The following is a 17,854-nucleotide window of genomic DNA, read 5'->3' on the forward strand; positions in this document are numbered from 1 at the left end:
GCTCCAGTCCTTTTCTTTGTATTCCTGAGGCCACCATCGTGCCAGCCTTCAGGGCACAAAAATCCCTTTCCTCTTATGGCATAGCTGAGAAAGACTTCTCCAAAAGGAAAAGACTTTACTAAAATCCAGTGGGAAAATAAATTATAGAAACCACATACAACATAAAAATAGCCACAGTTGCACAGCTGCAACCGTGATAAATGGCTGTCCACAGACACAGCATCGAGGGTCTCAGTCCCAAATCCCCTCCTCTGAGTTGGAGGGACTGGTTCAGCAGAGGTTCAGTTGGGTCAGACTTGGTGTCCTGATTCTTAAGAGCTGGATCAAGTGACCTGGCTGTCTTGGTCCCAGGCAGACACAAAATGACCATGAAGAGTCTGTGTTAGTACTGGAGAAGATTTCTTTGTATTCCAGACGCTGACCTAATCCCTGAGGCATCCTGGACTCTGGAATTTGTCAGATTCCTCTAGTTCTTCTGGTTGCTGTGGAGAGATGATAGTTTAGGCAGTGGCATGAGCACTCTGTTCTGACAAAATCACCCGCAGGGTTGCATGGGAGCGAGGGGGACCCAGACAGATGTAAGACATGAGATAGGCTGGGAACTGCTTGTGGGCCTCATTACAGCACTCTTCCCAAGGGTAGACAGCTTACCTGATGGCCAGAGTCAGACTGTGGTACCAGCCCAACAGCTCCTCCTGGTCTGTGGACATAAGCAGTAGCTTCTCATGTGGAAAGGACAGCTAGGGAGAGACCGCTTCTTAGCGCATTGGCTCAGAAAGATCCAGGCATAAGCTGAAGGCCTTGCTGTTTCCATGGAAGTTAATTTAGGGCTAAGGTGAGAACTTAAAACCCCCCAGGGCCAGTATCCTCTCAATGTAGGTGGCTCAGTTCCTATGAGTGGGGCCCAGACCAAGGAGATGAACAGTGCACAGACACTTGAGGTATATTTTGGGCTTCTCCTACCTTACCTAGGGCTTTCGCCTGTTACTTACACTGAGCAGTCCACCACAAGGGCCTCCTGAGTGGCCAAAGACCCTGTGGAGTTGACACTCAGCCATAGGGTAGAGAGCCTGGCAGGCAAAGGTGCCACTCTGCAGCAGGTGCAATGGGGGTCGAGGCTTGGCCATGAGGAGTGCATCAGAGAAGAGGAAGAACATTCGAGGCCGAGGCTCCCCCCGGGGAGGCACCACCAACAGCCAGCCCTGGCGTAGGAACCAGCGACCTGGGGGACGGGAGAGCTGTTATTTTGGTGCAGCTCCAGGACTGTGATCCATGGAAGAGAATGAAAGGGAAGCTGAGGAAATAGAGGGTGTGTGCTGGCGATATAGTGGAAAAGAGGTGAGAAAAGGGCAGTTTGAAGATTGAGGGGGTAGCATGCAGACTACCTGAGGTAAGCCCCTTTGCCTGCCGTCCACTGAGCAGACCCTGGACACGCTGGAGGTGCTGGTCATTCTTCTGTTTCTGACCAATGGTGTGGACTCTCTGAGCAGTCTCACTTATCAGCCGGGCAGCCCCTGGAATAACATCCCGTGCCCCACTCCCAGCACAACTTTGACTTTGAGTGAATGGTGGTGGTGAAAGACAGGCTATTCCGAAGAGAGCTAGGGTCAGAGTCTAACTTCTTCAAGAGTAGGTGGGGCAATAGGGACATTGTATATATGTCATTGGAAGATAGGGGCATATCAGACATTGTTGGAGGTCAGAACCGGAAAGGGATACAGCAGAGGCAGTCCCCAAGGACTGCTGCAGAGGAACATACTTGTGAGCTGTTCGTGGTCAGGGCTGTTAGGACCTGTGTTTTCAGCCAAAGCAACAGCAAGATTCTCATACCTGGAATTAGACAGTTGGGGAGTCTACGAGTGGAAGGAGAGCTGGCAGAATTCCTTCTGCCTGACACACAGATCACCCCCTACACATATTTCAGTTGCAAGGAAAGATCTGCTTGTGGCTATTCCCTTCCCCCACCCCCCTTTCATCTGGGACTCAGCACCTGAGTTCACATCACATGGCCCTCCTCCATCCCAGATTGAAGAGTCAAGGGCAGACTGATCATAGTTCATGGAGGCTAGAGCCCAAGATGAAAGTTAATCAACCCAAGGAGGGTGTTGTTGGCAACCTGACTATAAGTTCTTAACTCATCCCCAGAGACAGAAATTCTAAGCTAGGCAAGCCTAGTGTCTCCTGTTGCTAGCTGTATTACAGGCCCCTCACTTCAATGTAAGTTCTACAGTTCCAGCTAAGGGCCTGAGGCTGCAGAGCCCAGATACTCCAGAGGGGTCACACTTAGTCTTGCAAAAAAATTTTAGGAGCAACTTGTCTCAGGAGAGACACTGTGGGACAGATCTCATGGAATCCCACAAACCTGAGAGCAGCAGTCAAACAGAGAAGTTGGCTAAGTCAGGGTGAGTTCACTCACTGTTGGAGCCTCTGCAGAGGCAGAGGGAGGAGGTCTTGGAGTTGAAGGCCCCCAAACTCAGGGCGGCCTTCCTGAAGTTGCACAAACTTCCGGAACCGTTTGTTCTTTAGTTGCTCCTGGAGTGATAAGGAAAGGGTTGGTAGCAGGGAGAGAAGCCACTCCTTGTATTGTATCCTGGGTACATATCCCCAGCCGTCAGGAAGCTGTGCTCCTGAGAGAACCCCGTCTCCCTACAGGGATCTTAGCACAGAGCTGGGCACCCACAGGACTCCATAAGTGCACGAAGAGTATTAATGAAGTTTGGGTCTCCAGATGAAGAGGGAATGTGTGGAGTTAAGAGGGGAAGGACCTGAGGTTATCTTCATGTTACCTGCAGGGTGGTCCGGGACCTCTCAGCGTTGGCAGCGTATTGGGTATAGAGCTTCAGGTGGGGGCAGAAGCCCTCCAGACCCTGTCCCCAGCGCCCTCCTTCGAGGTAGGGAAGCAGCTCTCTGCGTGAGTTAAGACAATAAAAGAACAGCCCCCAAACTATTCAAGCACCATCTCCTTTAATTCTCATAACCCTGCTATGGAGGTAGTGCTATTATCCCTTTTACAGTTGGAGAGCTGGGGCTGATTAAGGCACTCGGCCAAGACTACAGGTGAGGAAACTGGCAGACTCTCACTGTGAACCTAGGGTCTCTCTGAGCTCCGTGCACTGCCAGAGGCCAGGGCTCTCCCTCCTTCTCCCACCCTATGCCGCGTCTACTCACTGACTAGCGCCGTAAATGAGTTCCCAGGGCCCAAACAGGGCCTGGCGCTCTGGTGGTCGCACGGTGCCCTTGGCTCTCAGAATCCCCACGAAGTACTGCGGGAGGAGAGAATACCGGTTTGTAGTCCACAGACAGAGGAGGCTAATGCCAAAGCGCTACCGGAAACCAGAACTCTGCCTGAGCTCCCTACGTGCAGGCGCACAGGCCAGGGCCCATCACACCCTGGGGTCCCCGCCCCATACGGGAGGGCGTGCGGGGTCCGCACCGTGGCCACCAGCCCCAGCTGTTCGTGGTAGCGCCTCTCAGTCTCCAGCAGCTCCCAGGCGGTGCAGGCGCGTTTCCGCTCCCAACGAGCACGCTGCTCTTGCACCGGGCACCGGGCACCGGGACCTAGGCTCTCCATACCGGCTTGAGGGTCAACACTTCCGGTCTCAGCCCGCTGGAGATTCAAACGCCAACGGCTCCGGGGGCGGGGCCGCGGCCTGGGAGGAGAGCGCGCCCCCTGGCGTCTGGAGGCTGCGCTCAGGACGGGTATATTTGAGGTCTTTTCCGTAGGGCCTCGGCCCACCGTCAGGGCTCTGTAGGTGGACGGCGCCTGCCCAGGCAGGGCGGGGTGGGGCTGGTGGGTGGCCTTCCTCTGAGTGGCACAAAGTTGGGGCAGCAGCCTGGACTTTGAGTCAGGAGACTTGGGGGTGCAGACACTGACAGGGCTGCAGTGTCCCATCTGTAGAATTGAGAAAGGGGCAGTAGTTTCGGTACATATTCTGTCCTGAGCCCATGCCATACGCTAGGGTCCAGTCATCCCCAATGCTTTCACTATTAGAAACCCTCATGGGTCACCAGGTTTTAAGTATTTGGGCCCCGGACAAAAGTTTACAGGTTTTAAATGACTAACTTGTTTCCTTCTTTCATACTGATCCCAAACCTGAGAGCCAGTTAGCTTCCTGTCAGCAAGTGTCAACAACTAACGTGGTGGTTCGGAATTGCTGTAATTCTGGCCAAAGGCAAAAGCTTGGAGTTAATTAGTCTGTATTATCGTAGGTCTTTTGGAAAACTGGCAGTAGCCCTGGAGGGCAAATTAGCAGTGCTATTTTGTCAGTATGTGAAGTGCCTACTCTTATGGCCTAGCAGTTCCACTTGTAGGAATGCATCCTAAAAAACTACTATGTGGACAAAAATATATCTACTAGAATTAGGGTGGCAAAAATGTTTGTAACAACAGAAAACTGGAATTCACCTAAATGTCCAGAGGTAGAGAACTGGCTAGGAAAATTATGGTACAGCCATTTGAAGGAATAATATGAAAGCCGTAAAGATGATGTTAAAAAGCTATCAAAATGGGAAAATGCATAGTATATTGCTGAAAGGAAAAAAGCAGGCTACAAAGCTGTTTGTATAATATAATCTTATTTAGATATAACATACATATGACTGGAAGTATAAACAACCAAAAGGTAATTGTGGTTTTTATCTCTGGGTGATGACATCAAAGATAATTCATTCAGCAAATACTTACTAAGTACCTTATCTGTGCCAGGCACTGGATCATTGAGGTTAAAGGGGTGAATGGGATAAACAGGGTAATTTAAAAAATTCCCTTATACTTCTCTGCCTTTCCGAAGTTTTCTGCTTGAGCATGCATGAATTACTTTGTAATTAGAAAAAAATGCTATTAATACCCAAAATGTTAGAAACTTTAGACCCTGTTCCTCCACTGTGGACTCCTAGGAATCTGGGCCCCTAGCCAAGAACCAGGGTATTGCCGGGGTTTTGAAGTCCCCTCTAGCTCTCTGACATTCTAAGAATCTGGAGGAAGGAGAAATGCTGAGCTTAGATCACGGAAAAACAACTTGAAGGGCTTGCTGGAGAAAAGAGAGAGTTTGGGTCAGACTGTACCTTGGACAGATCACAAGGAAACTGGAGATACTGTATAGGTAGAGGACTGGTTACACTGTCTCAAGTGAATGTGGGGCAGTCCACACTAAGAGCTCATGGGTAGAAGGAGACAGATAATCTCATGATAATTGGTATCACCATGAGCCCAGGTGATGGGAACAGAGCACAACTCCTGGGGCGCAGTTGGTGATGGGTGTGTTTGGGTGTCCTGCCAGTGTCTGACTGTGCTCTGTGGGGATGGAAGAGGGGAGGGGAATAAAGCCTGCTGTGAGCAAAGGGCAAAGCCTGCTGTGAGAGGGCAAAGCTGAGCAAGACATACTGAGGACACTTAGAGACAACTGATTCCCAGGGAACCAAGTCTCCCACAGAGCATGTCAGGCACACCGTACTCTGCCTGGAACTGATTCTACCCTCAACTCTCTCCCAAAGCCAAAGGAAGGAGGGGCCAGGGAAGAGGATCGATCAGAGGGTAGTCAACCACCTCTCTATCCTTTAATTACCTTCAACCTCTGTTTTCAACTTACTGGATGCTGGAGAAGTCCTAGGGAGGCTGTGAACAATAATCACAGTCAAAATTAAATGCCTCTGATGCACCAGGTCCTGTGCTAGGCATGGACATGAAATGGTGAACGAGAGAAATATGACCCCTGTCCTTATGAATGCTTATGGTCCTGTATGACAGACATGGTAAGGAGTCACCATGAAGTGAGACACACGTTATAAAGAAAATACAGGCTTCTGTGCATGCAGGAGTGAATGATCTGCCCCTAGTCTAGGAGTTAGGGAGGTTTCTCAGAGGAAGTGACATGTGAATTGATACCTGAAGGATGAGCAAAACAAAACCTGGCAAGACAGGGCTGGCAGCAGGGGAGAGGTGGGAAAGAGAGACGATAGCATGGATAAGACTTGGAGATAAAACACACACACATGGACATTCAATGCATTCAAGAAACTGGAAGAAGTTTAGTAATACTAGAGCACAGACTGTGATGAGAAAGGAAACTCGAGAGGTAGACAGAGGCAAAACCATGGAGGGAATTTATATCAGTAAGACTATGTCACAATTCAAAGTGGCGGAACAAGATAATTTATTGGTTCATGTGACTGAGAAGTCCAGATGCAAGTGGGCCCTAGGGATCGCTTAAGCAAGTCACTAAAAACTGCTTTCTGCCCTTCCATGGTTTCACCTTCACCTTAAGGTAAAACCTTCATCTTGCGGTTACAAGACGGCTGCCCACAGTTCCAGTGGCTGTGTGCTTCCTTATCCATGTCTGGACACAGTGAAAGTGAATTCCCTCAGCTATCAAATACTGAGACACAGAGCTTCCCTCTGACTGGACCCCCATAGGCTGAAAACCCATCAAGGAGAACAGGGCAATGCTAGCCTTCTGAAGGCCATGTCAAGTACTATGGACTTTATCCTAAGGGCAAGGGGAAGCCATTGAAGGGTCTTAAATAGGGAGTGAAATGATATGTGCATTTTAGAGAGATCACCCTGACTAGCTGGACTCAGCAAACACATTAGGGGGCAGGTGCAGTTATCCAAGTGAGAGGTGATGGAAGTGTGAGTTAGGATGAAAAATGTGGATGAAAAGTTTTAAAGGTAGAATCTATAGGGCTTGATGACTTAATGTCAGAGGTGGGAAAAGATAAAAGAAAAGATGGCATCAGGTTTCTGGCTTAGACCACTTGGTGGAGGGTGGAAGAGGTTTTTGGGACAGATGAATTCGGCTTGAGGCCTGTTGAATTTGAGATACTTGTAGGACATCCAAGTGGAGATATCCATTAAGCAGGTGGTTATAGATCTGACATGGTGGAGAGGTCCAACCTGGGGATATGCGGCTTTCATCAACTTACAGAAGCCAGAGAATGGATGAAACTGCCTGCAAAGGGTATGAAGAGGGATCCGGGCAGAAGGCATGAGGGTCTCCAACACAAGCTCACTCCTTCTCCTCCTGTGTATCCACTTTACTTCCAAAATATCTGATAGTGTAGTGGGCTAAGTGGTGGCCCGCATAAAGCTATGTCCATGTCCAAACCCCTGGAACCTTTGAATGTGACCTCATTTGTAAAAAGGGTCTTTACAGATGTAGTTAAATTAAGAATCTTGAGATAAGCTCATCCTGGATTATCTGGTGGGCCCTAAATCCAATGACAAGTGTTCCTATAAGAGACATCCTGTAGAGAGACACAAGGACAGGAGGAAAAGGCCATGTGAAGTCGGGAGCAGAGACTGAAGTTATGCAGCCACAAGCCCAGGAATGCCTGGAGCCACCAGAAGCTGGAAGAGGCCTTAGAGCCTTCAGAAGGAGCTCTGCCAACACCTTCATCTCAGACTTCTAGCCTCCAGAACTGTGAGAGAATAAATTTCTGTAGTTTTAACCGACTCCTCCCTCCCAGTTTGTGGGTAATTTGCTACAGCAGTCCTAGGAAAGTAATACAGATGGTAAGGTGGGCAGAACTACAGGTGGGCCCCTAGGGCCCCAGAAGGGCTGGGACCTATCTTTGCTTCCAATCCACGTGTGGGTGGTAGGGGCTTGTTCTTCTGCTTCACCAGTAAATAGGTCACTCCTCTGTAGCACTGGGATAAACAGAGACATAGCCCTCGATGTCTGAAGACATAGAGCCTAATGACCAAAGACTTGACCTTTAACAACCAAAGAGAGGTCATGTACCAGGCCTGGGGGTGGGGTGGTGGGGCGGAGTCCTAGTCAATTAGTACTGAGTACACTCTGTCCCAACCTGGGGAGGCTCAGGAAACAAGATTCTGGGAGTTCAAACCTGTTTTAGGGTTTGGCGGACTCCCAGTTGCAAAGGCATGATCCAGGGTCAGAGTCCGTGTTCCCCACCCAGACCAGAGACATGGTCACACACAGAGACAGAGAGCTCAAGAAAGAGACAGCACCATGGAGAATGGCATTTTGAAAATTAGGGAGCGGTAACAGAGAGAGCTGTACCTAGAAGTCAATCTGGACTCTGAAATACTGAGGGAAAGCAGCAGAGGTGGAGGGGAGATTTGTACAGGTAGAAGTGTCACAAAGAAGTGTACACGGAGAGTCTGACAGATCTAAGGAAAAAAGATGGAAACATCCAGAACATTTGGAAAGCAGGAATATGAAATAAAGTTACAATTGGTGTTGGGGAAAGATCTAGACATACAGACTCCAGACTTCAGTGTGCATGGTGTTTCTGTCCTCTGTGCTTCCCATGACCTCTTCCATCGCCACTAGCTTAGTCGTTAGTTACCACATTCAGTTTTGTCCAGGCTCATCCAATTTAGATATTACCATGTACCTTCCATGTCTCAGGATCCAACCAAGGTTCTGACAACACAGCTGACCATCCAGAGTGCACACTGGATCAGGCTGCCATGGATGGCTCATAATTTGGCTCCAGAAATGGCAACCTAGATTATTAGGCTGACTAGCTCCTACGATGACAGCTTGGAGACCAGCTGGTGTCCCTCCATACAAGTTTTGGCATACACATCATTCAAAAGTCCACAAATGACAAATGCTGGAGAGGCTGTGGAGAAAAGGGAACCCTCCTAGACTGCTGGTGGGAATGCAGTTTGGTGCAGCCACTGTGGAAAACAGGATGGAGATTCCTCAAAAGACTAGGAATAGACTTACCATATGACCCAATAATCCTGCTCCTGGGCATGTATCCAGAAGGAACCATACTTCAAAAAGACACCTGTACCCCAATGTTCATAGCAGCATTATTTACAATAGCCAAGACATGGAAACAGCCTAAATGTCCATCAACAGATGACTGGATAAAGAAGATGTGGTATATTTCTACAATGGAATACTATTCAGCCACAAAAACGGACAACATAACGCCATTTGCAGCAACATGGATGCTCCTGGAGAATGTCATTCTAACTAAAGTAAGCCAGAAAGAGAAAGAAAAATACCATGTAAGATCACTCATAGGTGGAATCTGAAAAAAAAAAAAAAAAAAAAAAAAAAGAACATGAATATAAAACAGAAACAAACTCATAGACATAGAATACAAACTTGTGGTTGCCAAGGGGCAGGCGGTGGGAAGGGACAGAATGGGATTTCAAAATTTGTAGATACTGACAGGCATATGTAGAATAGATAAACAAGATTATACTGTATAGCACAGAGAAATATATACAAGATCTTGTGGTAGCTCACAGCAAAAAAAAAAAGTGACAGTAAATATATGTATGTTCATGTGTAACTGAAAAATTGTGCTCTACACTGGAATTTGACACAACATTGTAAATGACTATAACTCGATAAAAAAAAGTTTAAAAAAATAAGTTTTGGCATACAGTATGGCAGTCACTCTGACAAGGCAGACAACCGGGGTGCTGTAGAAATGTGCTGTCCTGCTTATGGAATAACTGTGGTTTGACACACACAGGCCATTGACAGTAAGCTCCCTGAGAGCAGGGGAAGCATCTTAGTCAACATGGTTTTTCTAAAGCCAGTAAAGTGATCTGCAGAGAGAAAGATGATCAATAATAAAAGACTGACTCAATCAATCAAATACTGGACTCTGTCCTTATGGAGCTCAAGGCTATTAGAGCAGATAAAATGTCATAAATCACCTTAATATGACTTGGGTAGTAGGCAGGGTTATTAGGAAGGGCAGGCAAAGAACTGTGGTGGCTCAGAGGCATCAGAAATCTCTTCTTGTGGTGTAGAGTTGGTCAAGCAAGACTTCCTGGAGGAGGTGGCCTTTGAACTAAATCTTGAATAATAGAAGGGATTTAGATAGAGGAGACAGTAAAACTCTTTAACATGGTAGTGGCACAAGTACTGATCCATCAGAGTGGAAGCTGGATGGGGCATTCAAGTGGGGTCCTGGAGCCCCTGCTGTGCCAAGCATTACCTCTTTAAATAAGAGGTCTTGAGGTTAGGAGGGTCCCCAGGGAGAAGTAGGGTAGCAGGAGCACTATGGAGTTAGGGGCTAGTTACCAACCAGATTATGGCTATTTCAATATATTTAATTAACCTATACAACCATACTGGTGCACGTACCTACTGAGTATTAGCCCCAGACATGAACTCCTGAAATGGCCTTACTCTCTTCTGGTTTGTCAAAGCCACAGGGGCCTTACATGTGAGGCCAGAACAGCAGAGACTACTTTGCAGTTTGATGATGCATCCCTAGGGCCTAGAACAGTGTGCCTGGAGGATTGGAGGAGGCCCGCTAAATGTTTGTTAAGTCAATAGGCAGACTGGAAACCTCAAGCCCATTCTTGGGGTCCTCTCACTCTTCATCTCATTGGACCCACTCTCCCCCTCGAATCCATGCTCCATTCCAGCCCTCACTATAACCTAATATGAGAAGTGGATTCTGTCATTCTCCTGCTCAAAATATTTGGTGCCTCTCCTTTGCCCAGAATACTGTTTTCCCCATTTTTTTTTTTTAACCAGTTGAACTGGTACTTCCTGAAGCCCTTATCAGATTTTGCCTACTTCTGTATTACTTTCTGAGGCAGAATTCATCTCTCTCCCCCAAATATGATGATAGTTTTTGCCCTCACTCACCAGGCAGTGAGTGCCTCAGAACAAGGACTGTGTCTTATTCATTTCCATTTCTCTAGGCCATTAGCCCAACATCTGACATATGGTAGATGCTAAATAAAGAGGAGTGAGAATTAGATGAACAAAGTGATCAAAGGTTTGGAGAAAAAAATGAACAGTTTCATTTGGCTACAAAATGAGGGAGAGTAGTAGGACATGAGATGGAAGTTTACTGGGTAAGATTTTGAAGGGACTTGGATGTCAACTAGAGGGAGAAGATGGGTTCATGGAAGACCCTTTGATAGGCAGTCGGAAGCTAATGCAGGTTTCTGAGCAGAGGTGTGATATGATGAATAATCCATTTAGTTTAAACCCGTCAGAGTCTCTTTCACAAATACATGCAGTTTTCCATTCACACTCAAATTTGCCTCCCACCTACCCATCCACCCAGCCACCTCTAGACTCCCCCCAGCAGCTTGCCCTACCTCTTTACCTGCTCCCTGTCTGGGCCAGGGAAGTATATATGGGCTGCTTCCCCTCAGCTAAAGGACGTGGGGGCCTCTGCTGCCCAGGGCTGGGAAGCAGGCCAGGGTTAGCTGAGGTTGGCTGGCGAGCGGCCCGGCGGTGCCAGGGAGAACCTGCATAGTGCCAGGTGGTGCCTTGGGTTCCAGGCTGAGCCCATAACCCCGATAACCTTCTGCCTGCGCACATACCTGCCCCTCACTCCACCCCATCCCTGCTTTGCTATCAGGGAGGGGGCACAGGGCCAGACAGACCCACAGGACTTTGGCTCCATCTCTACAAAAGGGCCTTCTGTGAGTCAGCCTGCTCCCCTCCAGGCTTGCTCCTCCCCAACCCAGCTCCTGTTTCCAATGCACGTACAGCCCGTACACTCATACCGTGTCCAGGACACCCCACAGTCAGCCACATGGCTCCCCTGTGCCCCAGCCCCTGGCTCCCCATGCTGATCCCGGCCCCTGCCCCAGGCCCAGCTGTACAGCTGCTGCTGTTACTGCTTCTCCTGCTTCCTGCCCATCCTTGGAGCACGCAGGGGGCTCCCACCACGGGAGGAGATTCGTCTGGGGAAGATGATCCACTGGGTGAGGAGGACCTGCCCAGTGAAGAGGACCCACCTGGAGAGGAGGACCCATCTGGAATGAAGACTGAACCAGGAGAAGAGGATTCTCTGAAGTCAGAGGATCTACCTACTGCTGAGGCTCCCAGGGATACTCAGGGAGCCCAGAATAATGCCCACAGAGACAAAAAAGGTAAGTGGTCATCAGGTCTGCAAATCTAGGCTCCAGGAGGTTGGTGCTTCCCCTCACTAAACCAGCCCAGGCAGGGAATATTCAGGGAAGGAGAGGAGCCAGAACTCTGAGAGGAGTCTTTCCCAGCCCCAGGGGCTCCCATGCCACTAAACCCTTCCCCGCTTTCAGAGCTAAGTGGGGAGACAAGAAAGGGGCACAGATGGAGAGAGCTAAGTAGGAAGAGATGGGAAAGAAGAAAGGGGGAGGTTGGAGAGGAGAAAGAGATGAGGCATGGGGAGAGAAAACAAAGATGGAGAGAAGTAAGAGTATGAGAGGAGAGAAGAGGAAAGCTGGGGGGTACCAGAGGAGGAGCAGGAAGGGCTTGTAGAGATCGCCTCATCTTCAGTCTACAGATGAGGAAACTGAGACCTCGGAAGAAGGAAACAGCAGGTAGGGGAACCTGGTATCTTGACTCCCAAGCCAGAAACTTTGGGAAAAGAGTTGGAGACCAGAAGGGGAACAGGGATGAGTGGGGAGGAGGAACCAGTAAGGGAGAAAGATGGTCTGCTGATCTGGGCCTGGAGACTGAGGCTTCCACCCACTTTACAGAGTCTAAGACAGTAGTTGCAAACTGGTATCTTCCGGGCCAGTAAGATCTTTGTGTGCCCCACCGAGCTGCGGTGTTGTATTTGGCTGGGAGCTATTGTGCTTTACACCTGGCCTGCTTCAGGCATTTCTGTGACTGCTAGGCTTCTGTAAGACATCCGAGTTTGTGAACCCCTGCTAATGCGGGGATCCACCTTCCTTCTGGCCGCTGGGGAAGGACTGGGCTCAAAGATTAGCCTCTTCATCCTTCTCATTTATGCAGGGGATGACCACAGTCATTGGCGCTATGGAGGTGAGACACCCACCGCCTGCACAGACCCAATCTGGGCACCCAGCTCTGCTGATCCCCGCCCCCCACCCCAACTCCGGCATCCCCGACTGCCAGTCGCCGACACCACCCGCTGCCTGTCTCTGTCCACATCCCCCATTTCTATTTCCCGCCCGGATGCCTCCTGACTCCACCCCCCTCCCGGGCACTTTTCCTACTCCGCTTCCCTAAAAGTTCCTGACCTTGTCATCAGACTTCCTGTATATACTCTCCCACTCCAGGCCCCCCGCCATGGCCGCAGGTGTCCCCAGCCTGCGCAGGCCGCTTCCAATCCCCAGTAGACATCCGCCCGGAGCTCACCGCCTTTTGCCCCGCCCTGCGACCCCTAGAACTCCTTGGCTTTGAGCTCCGGCCACTCCCAGAACTGCGCCTGCTCAACAATGGCCACACGGGTGAGGCGGTCTCGGGGCGGAGCCCCAGGGAAGGGGCGGAGGCCACTTGGGGATGAGACTGGGCGTGGGGAAGAGGAACGGTGGTCGGGAGTTAGGCAGGCTCTCCTCGGCCAGAGGGGCGGGCCCGACTCACAGGCCTCTCTTCACGCAGTGCAGCTGAGTCTGCCTCCCGGGCTGGAGATGGCCCTGGGCCCCGGGCAGGAGTATCGGGCCCTGCAGTTGCATCTGCACTGGGGGGCTGCGGGTCGCCCGGGCTCGGAGCACACGGTTGGCGGTCACCGTTTCCCTGCCGAGGTGAGCACGCGGCTGTTCGCGGAGGGTCGAAGCAGGGTGCGGGGCAGGGGATCTTGCCGACTTCTACCGTGTCCTCTCCAGATCCACGTGGTTCACCTCAGCACTGCATTTGCCAATGTTGACGAGGCCTTGGGGCGCCCGGGGGGCTTGGCCGTGTTGGCTGCCTTTCTGCAGGTACCAGCCCTGGACACCTCCTTACCCCTGCTTCCCCACACCGCTGAGCTCAGAGTATCTTGCCTCAGAGACCCCATCCCCTCACCTGGCTATCATCTTCACTCATTAGTTCCTTCATTCAACGCCCACTGTGAGCCAGGCACTGAGGTGCAAAAAAGATTCAGAAACTGTGGGTCCTTGTCTCTAAGGAGCCCACAGCCAATGAAGGAGGCTGACAGGACAGACATATACACAGGACACAGATAAAAGAGTGGTCAGGGAAGGCCTCACAGAGGTGAAACTTGAAGCCTTCACTAGTGGGGAAGTAAAGGAGATATTTCATGTAGGGCGAACAGTTTGTGCAAAGACTCAGAGTGTGGCCCATTCAGGGAATGGCAGATGCACTAGAATGGACATCAGGAAGAGTCATTTCTCTAATACTCCTATAACCCATAATTTCCCCTTTGTGAAATGCAGTAGAACCTAGAGAAATGCATTTAGTGACCTCTTTGGACCCGTATTGGTCAAGGCTGCCTACACAATGGTTAGAGGCGGCTAATAAGATGGCAGGATCGTGAAACACCTGGGGATGATGAGACACCTGTTAGGCTCACTTCCCTCCCTGACTCCCTAATGCCGGCCTCACAGCACAAAGTTCAGAGAAGCAGCTTAGAAATAGCATGTGCTGGCTCCCAAAGTCAAATGAATTTTTAAGGTGAATGCAGAGGTAGCATAAATACAAAGGTTATTGTGGTTTTCTGTGGTGGGACCATGGAATGTGTCCGGAGGTAGTGATGAGTGAGACTGGAAAAGTGAGGAGAGTCCATCATTGAGAGCCTTGTATCCTAGTAAAGTGGCCCACCATCCTCCTCCTCCTCCAATTTGCCATTGAAAACTAGTCCACCTGGTTAGGTCAGTTTGCAGAGGAAGAGTAATTCAACCTTGAGTAATAATAGCATAAGATTTTGTGTTCCCCATAGTTCTCAGAGCTGAGGAATGTGGGACTAGGGGAACCCACCTCACCTTCAGGCCTCCAGCCATGACCCTAGATATGTATATTCACCTGTCTTGCACTGTCATCTCTTAGGAAGGTCCAGAAGAGAACAGCGCCTACGAACAGTTGCTGTCACATTTGGGAGAAATTGCTGAGGAAGGTCAGTTTGTTGATCTGGCCACTACCCCTGACACCCTTGTTCATAAAGAATCATTCTTGGGCAGCCTCAGATCTGAGGGTGGAGAAGTTCTCCCTCTCACAGGGAGGGGGTTGATGTGTGAACTGGCCAACTGTGACCTTGATAATAACTATGAAGCTGCACACAGGCAAACAGGCAAAGGCAAACTGCTGCCCACAGGCTTTATGTCTAAAAAACCAAACAGAAACCAAAGTAAGACAAAAATAGAATAAGACCAAACAAATTGTGTTTGGAACTTCAGGGGTTAAGTCTGGAGAGGTAAATTTTTTCTGAGAACTGTATTTCTCCTTCAGAAGCATCAAATACTTATACTTGTAAACACTATTGTTCTTTTCTTTCTCAGACACTCTAGGTCATTTTAAACCTCACTTAGCCTACTGGATCTTAGGTTTTGCTAAACTAGAGGAATTGTGCTTTTTGTGTTTTTGGGTCTGTCTTTTAGGCGTGTAAATATTTATTTACAAGTTATTCAACCCATTTTCTCTTTTGATTCACTCTGGGCTTAAATCTGCATTCCAACGTGTTATCACAGTGTGCAAAGTAGGAGTGAAGGCTCCGAGGGAGGGCCCAGGGAGCAGTTCTCTCACTCTGTGAGCCCCAAAGCCCTTTACTTTCTTATGAGTTACGTCTTGTGCAGAGTTATGGGAAGGGATACGTTTAGTGAAGAAGTGGTCTCAGGAAGTTGAGTCAGCTTGGCTTCTGGGAGATGAAAATGTATCCCTGTATCCAAAGCTCTGGTGTACTGTGGGGGACAGTCTAGGTCAGGCTCCAGCACAGGTCCTCTCCACAGACTCAGAGACCTGGGTCCCAGGACTGGACGTATCTGCACTGCTGCCCTCTGACCTCAGCCGCTACTTCCGATATGAGGGGTCTCTCACCACACCCCCCTGTGCCCAGGGAGTCATCTGGACTGTGTTCAACCAGACAGTAAAGCTGAGTGCTAAGCAGGTGGGGTTGGGGCGTGGTGGTGACATAGGGGGTGAAGGGGATAGGGGGGGTAGGATGAGGTGAGAAAGAGGAGGCATGAAGAGACGATGGGCCGTGTGGGGGATGAGGGGGCAGGGATGGTGGAGCCCTGAGGTGCTGGCTCTGAGTAAGCCTGTGACTCTTGCTTCTGTGCCATGAGCCCACCCCCACTGTCTGCTGACCTCCATAGCTCCACACCCTCTCTGACTCCCTGTGGGGACCTGACGACTCTCGGCTCCAGCTGAACTTCCGAGCGACACAGCCTTTGAATGGGCGAATAATTGAGGCTTCCTTCCCTGTCGGAGTGGACAGCAGCCCTAAGACCTTTGAGCCAGGTGCAGCTTTGTCTGCTGTCCCATACTGCTGTGTCTCCCCAGCCACAGGTCCCTCATCTTCCCATGTGTCCTCATTTGTCTGTCACTGGTGGTCATAGCCCCCAGCTCTAATGTCTCCTTTTTCTCTTCAGTCCACCTGAATTCCTGTCTCGCTGCTGGTGAGTCTGTGTCCCTCCTCTGGCTCCTGAGGCTGGGGACACCCCTTGGCACCGTTCAGCCCCAGGGGCTAGTCAGGACCACCACTGCTACCTCTCCATTTCTGTAGAACAGACCTCCAACCCCAGTAGGATAGTGTGAGATCAAGGTGGGGGGTTCCCCTGTGGTCCCCAGGGCAAGAGTTGATCAGAATGAAATCTCCTAACATCCTCCTTCCCAAACAACTTTTTACTTCACTTTTAGGGAGGGAAAAATGTGCTTATCTTACTTACCCTTTCTTGTGTATCCACCCCCATCCCTTTGCTGGCCTCTGCTGGATTCTGAGACACTGGGGGCAGCTGGAGAACTTGGGGCAGGGTAGGGGATAGGCGGAAGCAGGCTCTGAAGGAACCCTACAGATTCCACTCCCTGAGGCAGCCTCTTTCCTCCTCCCTCCAGGTGACATCCTGGCCCTGGTTTTTGGCCTCCTCTTTGCTGTTACCGGCATTGCCTTCCTTGTGCAAATGAGAAGGCAGCAAAGGTATTACACAGACCCTCTCGCTCAGGCACAGCCCCCACCTCCCCACATGGAGTCCAGAACAGCTTCATGCAAATTATATGCAAATGAGCTCATCCCTGGTGAGATTTCTCATTAAGTCTCCCTGTTGTGTAGACACCCAAGTGGGACCAAAGGGAATGTTAGCTACCACCCAGCAGAAGTCACTGAGACTGTTGCCTAGAGGCATGCAACTTGGAGAATGTGCAGAGAAGCCAGCCAGAGGAATCTGAGGGGGAGCTGGAGACTTTGTCCTGCCTATTACACTACTTCCTTTTTAAATCTCCAAAGATATTTTTAAAATAAACATTTCTAATAAAATATGTGGGAGGCACTCTTGTTCCCCAAATCAAAAGGATGGTGTATTCATTTCCTATTGCTGCTGTAACAAATGACCATAAGCTTAATGGTAATGGAAATTTATGAACTGAGAGTTCTGGAGGTCAGAAGTCCAGAATGAATCTTATGGGCCAAAGTCAAGGTGTTGGCAGAGCTCCTTCCTTCTGGACACTCTTGAGGGGAGAGTATTTTCTTGCCTTTTTCAGCTTCTAGAAGTCAAGCGTTCCCTGGCTTGTGGCCCCTTCCTTGCATCACCCCAATCTCTTGCTTCCATTGTCTACAACTGCCTTTGACCTTGCCTCCCTCTTATAAGGACCCTTGTACTTATGTTGGGCCAACCCAGTTAACCTAGAATAACGTCCCCATCTCAAAATCCTTAGCTTAATCACAAGGTCCTTTTTCTCATGTAAAGTAACGTTTCACAGGATTAGGGTATATCTTTGGTGGAGGGGATACGATTCTGCCTAATGAAGACATTATCAGTAAGTGGACAGAAATTGTTGATAGTGTTGGAATGGCTGTGTGTGTGTGTGTGTGTGTGTATGTATGTATCTAGGTTTGGGGCAGGATCAGCCTCTAGGCTTACAATCACATTGAGGCTTTTCGGCTTTCACCCTGCTCAAGTAAATCTGTGTAGCTTTGCGGTTTTGGTTTCAGATTGTGTTGTCTGGCCCAGCTGCCTGCTGGAATGGGGCAGTGCCGCTGACTGCAGCTCCTCTGTTCTGCAGAGAGTGAGGGC

The 17,854-nt window shown here is 49.7% G+C and overlaps 2 protein-coding genes across 5 annotated transcripts; one reads left to right on the forward strand and one right to left on the reverse strand.

The window, feature by feature from the left end:
* Positions 1-95: 95 nt before the first annotated feature.
* On the reverse strand, positions 96-13,058 carry ARHGEF39 (Rho guanine nucleotide exchange factor 39). 2 transcript variants are annotated; one of them, XM_032477949.1, is made up of 10 exons: positions 12,935-13,058; positions 3,434-3,892; positions 3,169-3,263; positions 2,787-2,907; positions 2,417-2,532; positions 1,760-1,830; positions 1,386-1,514; positions 993-1,222; positions 652-740; positions 96-482 (listed from the first exon to the last, which is right to left on the reverse strand). In XM_032477949.1, exons 1-10 carry the CDS (start codon positions 12,983-12,985, stop codon positions 467-469), a joined length of 1,377 nt encoding a protein of 458 aa, XP_032333840.1. In that variant the 5' UTR covers positions 12,986-13,058; the 3' UTR covers positions 96-466. The 2 variants fall into 2 exon arrangements, with proteins under 2 accessions (XP_032333840.1, XP_006187946.2); XM_006187884.2 differs by lacking the exon at positions 12,935-13,058 and having other exon boundaries at positions 3,434-6,124.
* CA9 (carbonic anhydrase 9) lies at positions 10,702-17,131 on the forward strand. Of its 3 annotated transcripts, XM_032477952.1 has the most exons (11): positions 11,128-11,839; positions 12,687-12,716; positions 12,974-13,144; positions 13,296-13,438; positions 13,520-13,612; positions 14,679-14,745; positions 15,575-15,732; positions 15,941-16,085; positions 16,217-16,243; positions 16,680-16,761; positions 16,894-17,131. In XM_032477952.1, the coding sequence occupies exons 1-11, from the start codon at positions 11,500-11,502 to the stop codon at positions 16,958-16,960; spliced, it is 1,323 nt and encodes a 440-aa protein (XP_032333843.1). In that variant the 5' UTR covers positions 11,128-11,499; the 3' UTR covers positions 16,961-17,131. The 3 variants fall into 3 exon arrangements, with proteins under 3 accessions (XP_032333844.1, XP_014417393.1, XP_032333843.1); XM_014561907.2 differs by lacking the exon at positions 12,974-13,144 and having other exon boundaries at positions 10,718-11,839; XM_032477953.1 differs by lacking the exons at positions 15,575-15,732; positions 15,941-16,085 and having other exon boundaries at positions 10,702-11,839.
* Positions 17,132-17,854: the final 723 nt, after the last annotated feature.

This window comes from Camelus ferus, chromosome 4 (genome assembly GCF_009834535.1).
Source record: "Camelus ferus isolate YT-003-E chromosome 4, BCGSAC_Cfer_1.0, whole genome shotgun sequence".
In the NCBI taxonomy this organism is placed as follows: domain Eukaryota; kingdom Metazoa; phylum Chordata; class Mammalia; order Artiodactyla; family Camelidae; genus Camelus; species Camelus ferus.

Excerpts from the sequence above, each read along its gene's own strand:
- ARHGEF39 (XM_006187884.2), bottom strand. The coding sequence starts at position 3,952 with ATGGCATGGGCTCAGGACAGAATATGTACCGAAACTACTGCCCCTTTC. Across the intron at positions 2,908-3,168 it reads CTCATTTACGGCGCTAGTCA|AGAGCTGCTTCCCTACCTCG; the intron begins GTGAGTAGACGC and ends TAACTCACGCAG. Across the intron at positions 741-992 it reads CTTGTGGTGGACTGCTCAGT|CTGTCCTTTCCACATGAGAA; the intron begins GTAAGTAACAGG and ends GTCTCTCCCTAG.
- CA9 (XM_032477952.1), top strand. The coding sequence starts at position 11,500 with ATGGCTCCCCTGTGCCCCAGCCCCTGGCTCCCCATGCTGATCCCGGCC. Across the intron at positions 13,145-13,295 it reads GCTCAACAATGGCCACACGG|TGCAGCTGAGTCTGCCTCCC; the intron begins GTGAGGCGGTCT and ends CTCTTCACGCAG. Across the intron at positions 15,733-15,940 it reads TAAAGCTGAGTGCTAAGCAG|CTCCACACCCTCTCTGACTC; the intron begins GTGGGGTTGGGG and ends TGACCTCCATAG.